At 35.4% G+C, this 12,581-nt stretch overlaps 1 protein-coding gene across 2 annotated transcripts in view; it reads left to right on the plus strand.

The window, feature by feature from the left end:
• Positions 1-12,581, plus strand: part of POLD3 (DNA polymerase delta 3, accessory subunit) — a 47,961-nt gene that overhangs the window by 23,785 nt on the left and 11,595 nt on the right. For both annotated transcript variants that reach the window (XM_037740129.1, XM_017532986.2), the window contains 4 exons: positions 2,209-2,476; positions 3,636-3,708; positions 6,396-6,555; positions 10,255-10,361. In XM_037740129.1, the coding sequence (XP_037596057.1) occupies positions 2,209-2,476; positions 3,636-3,708; positions 6,396-6,555; positions 10,255-10,361 (608 nt within the window). The remainder of the gene's footprint in view (positions 1-2,208; positions 2,477-3,635; positions 3,709-6,395; positions 6,556-10,254; positions 10,362-12,581) is intronic.

Raw genomic sequence — 12,581 nt, forward strand, 5'->3', positions numbered from 1 at the left:
TTAAAAAAAAAAAAAAAAAAATTCCAAAATATGTTCGTTGTAGACTACAAATTTTTTGAAGAGAAAAATTAAGAAAAATAAGTATTAAAAAAAAGAAAAGAGGGTGGTAGCTAAAGAGGGATTGAGACAGGGGAAGGATATATGCACTTTTTAAGTTGAGAATGACTTGAACTTAGGTTGTTAGGAAGGTAGCAGGGAAGAAAAGGTTGAAGATCCTGGGGAGGTGAGATGACTGATAAAGATGGGTCATCAAGGAGAGAGAGATACAGAATTGCCGTAGTTTCTGTAAGTCCCATAAGAATAGGGATTTGGCCTATTTTGTTAGCTATATACCCAAAATAGTGCCTGGCACGTGGTAAGGATTCATTAAGTAGTTATTGAGAGAATTAACGATAGACATTAGTTCTTTTTTTTTCTTTAGCTCAAAATCTTGAGTATAATAGGCATATAAATATTTATTAAATAAATATATAGCCAAAGAGTAATAATTTACAAGTCTCTTTTCTTTTAAGGAAGGATTTCAAGAAAATATTAACACCCCGATAAGTTTATTTAAAATATATTACTAGATTTCAAAACTAATGTGTCTTAAAATCTAGTTGGGTGTTTCAGGCTCTAAAAATCAGTTCCTTTGTTGTATCTAGCAAGTAAGCAAACAAGAATAAAAGTGACGCAAAAGTTCAAAATGAGATTTGCCAGGCCCACTAAAATAAACATGGCAAGTAGAAATGTGGTAATAGGAAGCACTTCAGTGAAACTACCTAAATACTTTAAGTATTCTCAGTAGAGAAGTGATTTTATCTCCAACAAATGAGCTTGTATTTGGTTCTGAGAATTATGGGCCAATTGAGATCTGACTCATGATTTCGTGTGTTTTAAGAAGTGCTGTGACATGAAGAAAGTTAAAATTTTAGGATTGAGCAGAGATCTGTTGTTAGACATGCTCCCAGCCTAACTCAGTCTCTTCCTCATTGCCAATTCCTGGTCCTGACCTTAAGGTGTGGAATGCAGACCAGAAGGAGCAAGAGTTGTTTTAAGGCCAACTTTAAGACGTTGACAATGAAATAAAACATTACCCTTTTACTTTTACTCTGTATGTGGAAGCACCGCAAGGCTGGAGAGGAAGAGCAGTGGGTGAAAGAAAATGATTTCCGTCTGTTCTTAACTCTGATGCACAAAAGATGTGTGTAAATAGAGAGTTTTCTGATGAAGACCATAATAAATCAGTGGAAGATTTTGGGAGCTTTTGACTCTAGATTTGGGGCTGCCCAGTCTAAAGTTACTTCTGAGATGATGTATCAGGGATTTTTTTTTTTTTTTTTTCATTAAGCCAGGTATTCTAGCAGTTAATCTTGAAGTTGTGCCTGGTTGATCTCTAAGATAATTGCTATCATCATATAGTTTAGAAATCTCCCACCCCAAGTTGAAGGTGACACACTAAAGAAGGGAGAGAAGCCAGAAGCCTCACTTTCATTCACTTAGTCATTCTTTCATGTTGTTCCTAACACTTTTCTATGTGCCAGGTCTTGAGCTGGGTGCCTGAAATGTAAAAGATAAATAAGACTTCAAGGAGGTCTTACCTATGCTCAATAAGCAAGACTGGGCTTAAGTGATCTGCCCACCTTAGGTTCCCATACTGCTGGGATTACAAGCGTGACCCAGCACACCTAATCCTACAGCATGATTTACTGTGGCCAAGAGAGTTGCCAGGAAATTGGTTAATATTTAAAGCTTAGTTTTGATTTAGTCAATATTTATTGCAAATCTAGCCCTATTAGAGGAAGGTCTTTAAAAACAAGGGCTATTTCATTTCCCAAGGATAATAAAATTACTAAATTTTTTATAATTGTTGGTTGCATTCTTATTCTTTTGATAAGGATACTTTTTTCAAAAAAGCAAGAATGTTCAATTTGTTGTGGTAGAAGATGCCTAATTCCAACCCTATCTATTACCAACTAGATGTATAACCTTGTACAAGTGACTCACTTCTCTCCAATATTTGTCTCTTTATGTAATACAGAGTTTTGTACAACATTTTTCTAAAAATGATTCTAAACAATATTAGAGTTAAGTATTGTGTGGAAGAAGGAAGAGTTTGAAAATAAGGTTTTATATTGACATTAGTTTTTCTTCTTTTTTTCTTTTTTATTGAACCACCCAAGAATTGCATATACTGACATTAACTTAATGCAACATTCTTGTCCCCAGATTTAGTGCAATACAATGTGCAGCTGCAGTCCCTAGATCTCCTGCTGAATCCTCTTCATCTTCCAAAAAGTTTGAGCAATCACATCTTAACATATCAAGTGAGACACAAGCCAACAATGAGCCAACCACCAATGGTCATGGCCCTCCTCTGTCCAAGCAGGTTTCCCAGCAGCCCAAAGGAATTATGGGACTGTTTGCCGCCAAAGCTGCTGCTAAAACCCAAGAAATCAACAAGGAAGCGAAAACAGAGGCGAAAGAAGTAACAAATGTAAGTCTTCTTTGAAGATACCCCTTCATTGCAGCTCAGAGTGGGTAACTAGAAAAGCATTAATAGTTCCAGTGTTAGTAGTTTATTTATATAAGGTTCTGATATTCAGTTCTTATTTTTCTACTTTAGTTTGAACCCTTTAATACTTGATACTGTTATCTGAAAGAGTTCTTTTGCTTTTGATATTATTCTCACCAAGCCTTAGATTTCCTTTGTAAAATGGTAATGTCTACTTTGTGCACATCACAAGATTGTTGTGAGACCCAGGTGAAAAAATGCATGTGAAAATACCTTGAGAATTGTTATGTTCAAAAAAATGTTTGTTTGCAATGTATCATTCTGAGGAACATTTTATATTCCGAGCTTTGCAATATATACCTTCCTTCCTAGAATATTTCCCATTCTTATTCTACTTTATGTGTTTTTTTTTGTTTGTTTGTTTTGTTTTGTTTGCTTCATTTGCTTCCCTTAGTTTTTTATTGTTTAGTCATGTGAACTAACGTTAAGGGCATTGACTTAAAAGTATCATTAAGATATTATTTTTAAAATCCAGTATAATTATTGTTACTATTATCACTGTCATTTTCAAGCTTCTGTCTTGGGAAGGGAAAGGGATGGAGGAAAACACTAACGTTTATTGAATTTCAACTGTGTGCCAATAGTTTGGTCTTTGTTTAAATCCTCTTATCAGTTCTGTGAGGGAGATATTAACTATTTCCCTTTGCATATGGTAAAACTGAAACCTAGATTTAAGTAATTTGTCTGGAGCCCATATTGCTACTAAATTGTGGAACCAGGAATTCAGATCTACTTCTGACGACTAAAAATGTAATGTTTTAGGTTTCTCCCCCTTTGTGTACATACTGCCTCTGATCTGTTTTAATTCTGTCAAAATAAATAGTTTCAAAATGTGCTCAAGAAAAGTTTAGATAAGATCTGTAAGAAACTATGCTTTAGAGATTAATACCAGTTACTATCTGGTCTGGATTATTGTTCTAAATTTGTTCTTATATCTAATGCCTACACATTTTGGCATGATTATATAGAGACTATACCTTCACAACAGTGTGCTATGCTATTGAAGAGATTGTTTGAGACTGCTACTTCATGAACAGCCTAAATGCTAGCAAAAAATTATGTGTGTTTTCTATGCTTGTAGGCATCTTCGGCAGGCAACAAGGCACCAGGGAAAGGGAATGTGATGAGCAACTTTTTTGGAAAAGCTGCCATGAGTAAGCATATTCTTACCTTACTTTGACTAATGAGTGAATGTTAATATAATAACATATTATATCTGAAGTGAAAGCCACTTTGTCTAGTTTTTGCCTATCCAGGAGACTACCTGCATCTAATATAAATTTGCAGGGTACTGCCCAATATAATATATGGATGAAAGTAACTCAGCTGGAACTTTATGGATGAGTTAGGCTCAGTTAAGATCACTTTGAGAGCAGTTTATTATTCCTGGTTTAATTTCCAGCCTTGAAAAGAGAATGAAATGTTTGCTTCACAGGGCCCTTGAAAATGGGTGATTAAAATAAAAGGAAGGCTGCTTGACTAAGCAGTAAAGTGTTGAGGTTAATAACATGGATGCTAGAGTCAGTTTGCCTGGTGTGACCTTTATTTCTTCTGTCTCTTATGGGGCCACAAAATAAATCTTTTGCCTTTCTTCAGTTATTTTTTGCAGATTACTTCCAGTGTGAATTAGAAGGTCTCAAGTAATAATGGGTATTTTAAAATCTTTTTTGAGAAAGCAAAAGTCTTCTTGATTTTTAAAAAGATGTTTAAATAAGAATTCTTTCATATGGAAAGAACCAGTAGTCACATATTTTCATACTTCTCATATCAAGTGTACATCCCCAGAGAGTATGTGGTAGGATACCAGGAAGAATGCAGGAGCCGCAGGATAATTATGGCACACTCTCTTGGAGCATCCGTTTTACAAAGATTTTTAAAGGAGGCATTTTGTTACATGCCTATGCAAGCAAAATTAGCCAGAATTCTGCCTTTCCATGATGGCTAAATTGGTGGTCATGGGAGGGATTGGAGTGGCTTTTTTTTTTCATATTCTGCTTATGTAAGGGTGACAGTTTCATGTTTACCATAAAAGCTATCAGAGAACATTTTTGTGTTCTTCCAGCTCAGAATGTATAACTAGAAAAGCACAGGTAACTAGAAAAGTATACGGAAAATGTGCTACTTAAAGGTTATTGGGAAGCATTGTATTATGGCCGGCACAATCGGTGCACAGGGAATGCTTCCTACTTCCGTTAAAACGGATTCCCAACCCACAGAAACTGAGGGCTAGCAGTCTGTGGCCCGTTGGGAAAGGCCGCACCGCAGGAAGTGAGCGGCGAGTGAGCAAGCGTTATTACGCGTGAACTCTGCCTCCTGTCAGATCAGTGGTGCCATTAGATTCTTATAGGATTGTGAACCCTATTGTGAACTGTGCATGTGAGGGATCTAGGTTGTGGGCTCCTTATGAGAATCTAATGCCTGATGATCTGAGATGGAACAGTTTCATCCTGAAACCACCCCTCCACCACCACCACCCCTGTCTATGGAAAAATCATCTTCCATAAAACTGGTCCCCTCGTGCCAAAAAGGTTGGGGACTGCTGTGTTAAAGCATCATGCTGTCACTGTCCTGCCTGGTATGGGCCACTGTACCCAATCAGATTATGGTTTCTTGGCAACTTTGATGAGACCTGCCTGTTTATTGATATGTATTTTTTAATGCATTTGTAACCTTAAAAACCCAGTGAATTTTAAAATTCTTATTTTTAAAATACACAAAACAGTGATTATTTGTGAATTGTAAAAAAAAAAAAAACCAAACTACAGTAGTATGCTTATTTAGGTCATGTGTTTAGTTAGCAAATAGATTGAGCACCTGCCATGTGCTTGACGTGTTATGCATTGGTGATACAATAGAGAAAAAGACAGAGTCCCTGCCTTCAAGCCCTTATATTCTACTGAGACAAACAAATAAAATGGAAAAAAAGCCAGGCATGGTGGCACATGCCTGTAATCCCAGCTACTTGGAAGACCAAGGCAGGAGATTTGCTTGAGCCCATGAATTCAGATCCAGCAATAATAAAGCAAGACCCCCATTTCTTAAAAAAAAGGAAAGGAAAGAAAGAAAACATGGACATAGTGAATGATTGTTAATTGCTAGGTAGGAGTCATAGTGTTACAATAGCATGTAATACAGTGAGGGTGAAAACCTAGATAAAAGAAAATACTATTAAATATTCATCTAAAAAAAGAATTGCTTACAAAGTTAATTTATTTAACAGACATTTCTTGAAGGCTGAATGTTCAGAGTAAAATTATGACTTTTTATTATATTTGACACAAGACAAGATCATTAATTACAATGAAAATCAAGCTTGAGAGTTGGATGAAGAGAGTTTATTGTGGGGACTTGAACCATTTAAAACTTAATACTGGACAGTAACAAGTGTTGGCAAGGATGTGGAGAAATTGAACCCTCATACTCTGCCAGGCATTAAAAGATAGAATATAATAGAAAGTAAAGGTCTTGCTGCAATTCTGTTGTTACCATTTGTAAACTCTGTATTGTTGGGAAACATCTTGTAATACTTCTGATTCTTGATTTTCCTCACCTGAAAAAGAAGAAGGATAATACCTCATAACATTGTATTTGTTTTTTCTAAGCCTTCCTTTTACTATCATTTAGCCTGGGGCTGTGATATAATGAGGGATTAGCAGGAGGCAGAAATGAAAAGTTACAGTTAGAGTGGTGGTAGGAAAGAAGAAATGTTTTCTGAATGTCCATGAGCTCCTTTTTGCCCCTGGTCCTAACATATTACCTGGCACATGGTAGACTGTCAAAAGAATGATGTATTAACATTGCATGATGGGGTCATATGTCATCTGCTATATTTTATTTATAGATAAAGTCAGTTTGGACTCAGAACAAGCAGTGAAAGAAGAAAAAATAGTGGAGCAACCTACAGTGTCTGTCACTGAACCAAAGCTGGCAGCTCCTGCAGGCCTGAAAAAATCCAGCAAAAAAGCAGAGCCTGTTAAGATGCTGCAGAAGGAAAAAAAAAGGTAGGAAAATTTTGTTGCTTGTTGGGGAAGAGTCTCTAATGGGGGTGAGAAGTTCTATTTGGGCTTACTTACAGCAGGCAGTTTTCACTTAAGTACTAAATCCCACTTAATGCCTTAGGGACACAACTATACAAGCAAAATGGAGAGAGAAGCCCAGTAACTTGTCTAGTGAAGTAGGACTGTGGAATCAGTTAGTTTGGGTGATTTAAGGACCAAAGTCTTTTTTGGTCTTATTGCTCTAAATTAATTGTTATTTTTTGTTTTATTATTATTATTATTATTATTGGTTATTTTATTATGTAGCACTTCGAATACTTTTTGTTTTAAATTTGTGGATGTGGCATAAGTATGCCTGTGTGTGTGTGTGTGTGTGTGTGTGTGTGTGTGTGTGTACGTGCGCGCGCGCGTGCGTTTCACTTCATATTGCCAAATGAGGGGTTACTATTTCCAGTCGAATTTAAGAGAAAAAGTTCTTTGTTTTTTTGTTTTTTTTTATATCAATGAGTTTATTTTTCAAGTGGTAAAATGTAATTAGAAAAGAAAATAAAAAGCACATAAGCTATTAAAACTAGATCCAGGAATTGGAGACACTACCTCATAGTTGGTAGAATTAGTCTGTTGAAAGAAATTCTAAAGGACACTGTCAACACTGATAGGCCCAGAAAGACGACTTTTGTGGCAAGGTTGGGACTACTCTCATTGAAAACATCAACAAAATGGTGAAATTGCAGAGGGTTAAAGCTCTGTCCAGTGGATCTCACTTCCTAGGAACATATGACTCCCCAACCATGAGTACAACACTCACTGTTGATGCTTATTGCCAGGAATGCATTCAGTATTTCACTACTAAATGTGATGTTAAATGTAGATTTTTAGTAGATGTCCTTAACCAGATTGAGGAAGTTGTTTTCTGTTCCAAGTTTACTAAGTGGTTTTATCATGAGTGGGTGTTGAATTTTGACAGCTGCTTTTTCTGCATTTATTGGATGCTCAAAGGTGTTTTTATTAATGCAGCGAATTACACTGATTTTAAAATGTTAGGCCAACCTTGTTTTCTTGGGATAAACTCCACTTGGTTATGATGTATTATCCTTTTTTATATATGCTGGGTTAGATTTGTTAATATTACACTAAGCATTTGTTGCTTGTTAATGAGGACTGTAGGTCAGTTACTTTCTTTTCTGGTAATGTCTTTGTTAAGTTGCTGAGTCAAAATTGTGCTAACTTCGTAAGATTAGTCATGCACTGCATAACGAAGTTTGGGTGAACAGTGGACCACATATACAACAGTGGTCCCATAAGATTGTAATGGAGCTGAAAAATTCCTGTTGCCTAATGTCAGCATTGCTGTCATGACATGGTAGTGCAGCACATTTTTCACGTGTTTGTGATGATGCTGGTATAAACATACCTATTGTGCTGCCAGTCATATGAAAGTATAGCATATATATTAATAGTTATGTGTACATAATACTTGATAATAAAAATGAATATGCTCCTGTATTTACTGCACTATACTTTTTATCATTTTAGAGGGTTGTATTTCTACTTATAAAAAAAGTTAACTGTAAAACAGCCTTGGGCAGTCCTTAGGAGATATTCCAAAAGAAGGCATTCTTATCATAGGAGATGACAGCTTCATGTGTGTTATTGCCCCTGAATAAGACCTCCCAATGGGACCAGATGTGGAGGTGGAAGGCAATGATAATTGATGATCCTGACCTTGTGTAGGCCAATGCTAATGTGTGTTTGGGTCTTAAGTTTTCAATTAAAAAAGTTTAAAAAGTAAATGAAAAATTAAAAATTTTAAAAATAGAAAATAGCCTATAGAATAGGGATATAAAGAAAATATTTTTGTACAGCTGTACAATTTTTTGTGTTAAGCTGTGTTATTACAAAAGAGTCAAAAAGTTATAATTGAAAATAAAGTTACAGTAAGCTGTTTATTATTGAAGAAAAACATTTTTAAATAAATTTAGTGTTGTATAAGTGTACAGTGTTTATAAAGTCTGCAGCAGTGTACAGGAATATCCTATGGCCTTCACATTCACTCACCACTCACTCACTGACTCATCCAGAGCAACTTTCAGTGCTGGAAGCCCCATTCATGGTAAGTGCCCTATATGTGTGTACCATTTTTAATCTTTTTTTATACAGTATTTTTAGTGTAAAATATTTTAGATATTTAAATACACAAATACCATTGTAGTACAATGGTCTACAGTATTGAGTACAGTAACAATGATGTACAGGTTTGTAACCTAGGAGCAGTAGGCTATACCATCTGGGTTTGTGTGCATATACTCTGTGACGTTCACACTGTGAAATCACCTAACAATGCATTTCTCAAAATGCGTCCTTGTCATTGGATGACATGGTCACTTGATCCATGACCACAGTTGGGAGAAGTTTCCTCTGAAGGAGCTTGTATATATGTATATATTTTTTAAATGTTTAATAAAATTTGCCAGTGACTCCAGGGCTGGATTTTGTTTGTGGGAATGGTTTTTATTGTGACTTGGATTTAGCTAGAGCTGTTCAAATTCTCTAGTACTTCCTGGATCAGTTTTGACTAAGTTGTGTTTTTAAAAGAATATGTCTGTTTGATCTAAATTGAGTTTATTGGCATAAAGCTGTTCATTATATAACCTTATTCTTTGAGTTTATAGAATCTGTACTCAATGCAGATTTCTTGTTTCATTCCTGATTATTAATTTATATTTTTCCCTTTTCAAAATGGGTTTTATAAAAGGTTATTAATTTATTAATCTCTTTTCCAAAAATAAAAACTTTGGCTATGTTAATTTTCTTTCTTTTTTATCTCATTGATGTCTGTTCTTATCTTTATTATTTTCTTTTACTTTGGGTTTAGTTGTTCTCTTTCTAGTTCAAGGTAGAAAGGAGGGTGGATATTTAAAGTTATATAAGACATACGGTACTTGATGGTAAAGATTATGTCTTGTATATATTTGTGTCTCTAACATATAGTAGGCCTTTGATAAATTACTTGTTGGTTGCATGAGGAGTGTGATGGAGTGTCCGTCCATCCAAAGGAGCTAAATAATGTCAAGATGGAGTCTAGGTTTTGTTTTGTTTTTTTATGTCATTAGAATCACCTTAAAAGGATATCTGTGCCTTTGCTTACATTCTTTCTCTTTAAAATATTTGTTTCCCCTTTCTACATGATGAACTTCTACTTAGCTTTTAAGTTTTTCAAATATGAAGTATATTGCATAACATTTTATTTGTCCAGTTAAATCTACCACATTGTATTATAGCCAATGGTGCTTGCCAGACCTTCTTGGAAACAGTATTTTCTTCTGTATCATTGCATTCTCAGTGGCTAGCAAAGAGCCTTGTATGTATGTAGTAGCTGCTTATTTAATGATTGTTGAATAATTGAAAGGCCAATCAGGAAAGTAAGAAGGAATTTGGAAAGACTCTTGATAACCTGGTTGTAGCTTCCAGTAGCCTCTAGAGAACTACAGAAATTTTTTATTCAAGTCACCTCATGACGTGACCTAGTTGTGGTCAGGTAGCAGAGTATCCTTAACAAGAGTCCTTATTGGACTATTTGGCTATTCTTTCCTACCCTCTGGAATTAAGACCACGAGTTATAAAGCAAAACCCATAAGAGCATGTGAATACTTACATTTTTGTTCTGTATATCATACTTAATTTATTTCTGGATGGCAACAGGGGGAAGCGAGTAGCGTTATCTGATGATGAGACAAAGGAAACTGAAAACATGAAGAAAAAGAGGAGAAGAATCAAACTTCCTGAGTCTGATAGCAGTGAGGATGAAGGTGAGCATTACCATTCATTTTTGGGTAGGGGGATCAATTTTACTTTTAATGCTCAAGGAGCTAAAAAAGTAATGGATTAGGATCACAATGAGAGTAGTAATTCTAGCATTGAGAGACACCATAGCACCTCTTTCTGTTTGAAATCTGCTTTAGCCTTTTGGCCAGAACCATGATCTTTCAGCAATTTGTCAAAATAACACAGAGGGAAAGAGGATAAGAATTAATATTATATATGCTATTGAAGACATTTTCTTTTCTTTTTTTTCTTTTAAGGGAAGGGGATATTCCTTTGGCTACCTTCATGTAAATCTTTTAAGAATTGTGACATTCTAGGCAGCCTGGGTATTGTTGGTGGCATTCTACACAGGTAAAACTAGGGTTAACTGGAACAATCTGCAGTGTCATTGTTGGAAGGGACTGACACTGTGGACCCTTCTAGTTTTAGGCTGTGGGCAATGTTGTAAGATAAGCAAATCTAATAAGGGCAAGAGCCTTACCAGGAACATTAATATGCTTTTTTAAAAATACCTAGTTAAATGAAGAGCCAAGATATTTTCCCAAATTATATAAAATATATAGAAAAAGAAGGAGGCTAAAGAGAAAGTTAAATGGGTTGAACTGATGTGCTGGTTGACTCAAAAAAGCCTACTTTGAGAAACAGTGGTGAAAAGTTTGAACTGCTTTAATCAATTCTCCATGAATTCATGGCATAATGGGTATAAAACATTTTAGGTAATGAGGGGAAATCTATCCAAAGGATTCTACTCTTTCCAGAAACTTCTCTAAGATGAATTGAAAATGGTAAGAGAGGCTTTTGAAAAAAGGATATTAGCTTAACTATACAAGTGAGTGAAAGAAAAAAAACAAATTATATATACATATGACAGTAATGCAAAAGAAATGAACAAACACAAGAAATAGTAGCAGGAAGCTGAATCTGTGATAGAGGTATAAAATCTTTGTCACTTCTGTGAATAGTCTACCATTCATGCTATGTGTTCAGGATTATAGCCTCTGATATCCTGTGAGAGGTACAATGTTTTTCATGGTTTTTAGAGGCTCTTTTAAATGGGTAGGAGTAAGACCCCGTGAGCATCCCAGAGAGGCAAATGCTATGTTTTCATTCCCTTAATCATTTATCAGAATGCTTTGGCCAAGGCTTCTGAAAGGAACAACTCCATGTGGACACATGGGAAAATAATTAGAAAGTAAATTTAGGAATAGGTGCTAATTGGAACAGTTTTCCCTATATCCAATCAGTAAAAGACTTTGGGAAGATTTTGGAAAGGTCTTTGAAGCCATCAACCTAATATACATTAAAAAGGTAAACTAGATACTCTAGTATTAGTTAAGGAGTCAGTTCTAAGTTAAGGAATTACTGTGGTTGGTTGAGCACTCATATCCTTCTGAAATAGTCTCTGTAGTTCTGATCTGTAGCCTACAAAAATAATACTGTTGGGTGATTAGAAATATGAGTGGGGTTATTTCGTTTTGAAAGGAATGTGAAGAAATGTGATAGAGGTGCACAGCCTATAACAGATGATATGGAATAGAAGCTCTTAGATTTTTTTCCTCTGGCAAAGATAATTTTTGGCATTTAACTTAATTTATAAACTTCTGCTATTTTATTCTTAAATTTCATCTTCGTCTCAAAGCCAGTGGGATTTTATTTTAAACCTTTACACAGTCTCTAACTTATTATTGCTTTATTTCTGTTACACTGAATATGTCATATTAGTTCAATATGCTGTCTTCAGCTAGAAGTTAGAAGAGGAACAGCAGGAGTAGAGAAAATATAAGAACTTTGGAGTCAGGCAGACCTGGGTTTAAATTTTACGTTGACCACTTACTGTGTGGCTTTAAGCAGATGAGTTAACTTGTTTAATTCCTTGTTTTTGCATCTCTAAAATGGGGATTTTTATCACAAATGGTATAGGCTTTTTACGAACATGAAATAAGATGATGTGCCAAGACAGTGCTTGGTACATGGTTTTCTTGTTTTGTTTTGTTTTTTTCTTTTTACCTGTGTCTAGAAACAAGTTCAGTTAGTTTTCATATTACTCACTCTACTCTTCTAGCTGAGGCGTCCATACTTGCAAGTGCCTTCAATTTTCTCAGAAAATTCCCTTCAATTTCTGTTTGTAACTCTCTACCCAAGGGACTGTTCCTTTCTCCTTTACCCCTGCAGGGTGATGAGCACCATTAGTAGTTGTACATATT

Source organism: Cebus imitator, unplaced genomic scaffold (assembly GCF_001604975.1).
Source record: "Cebus imitator isolate Cc_AM_T3 unplaced genomic scaffold, Cebus_imitator-1.0 Scaffold79, whole genome shotgun sequence".
Lineage (NCBI taxonomy): Eukaryota > Metazoa > Chordata > Mammalia > Primates > Cebidae > Cebus > Cebus imitator.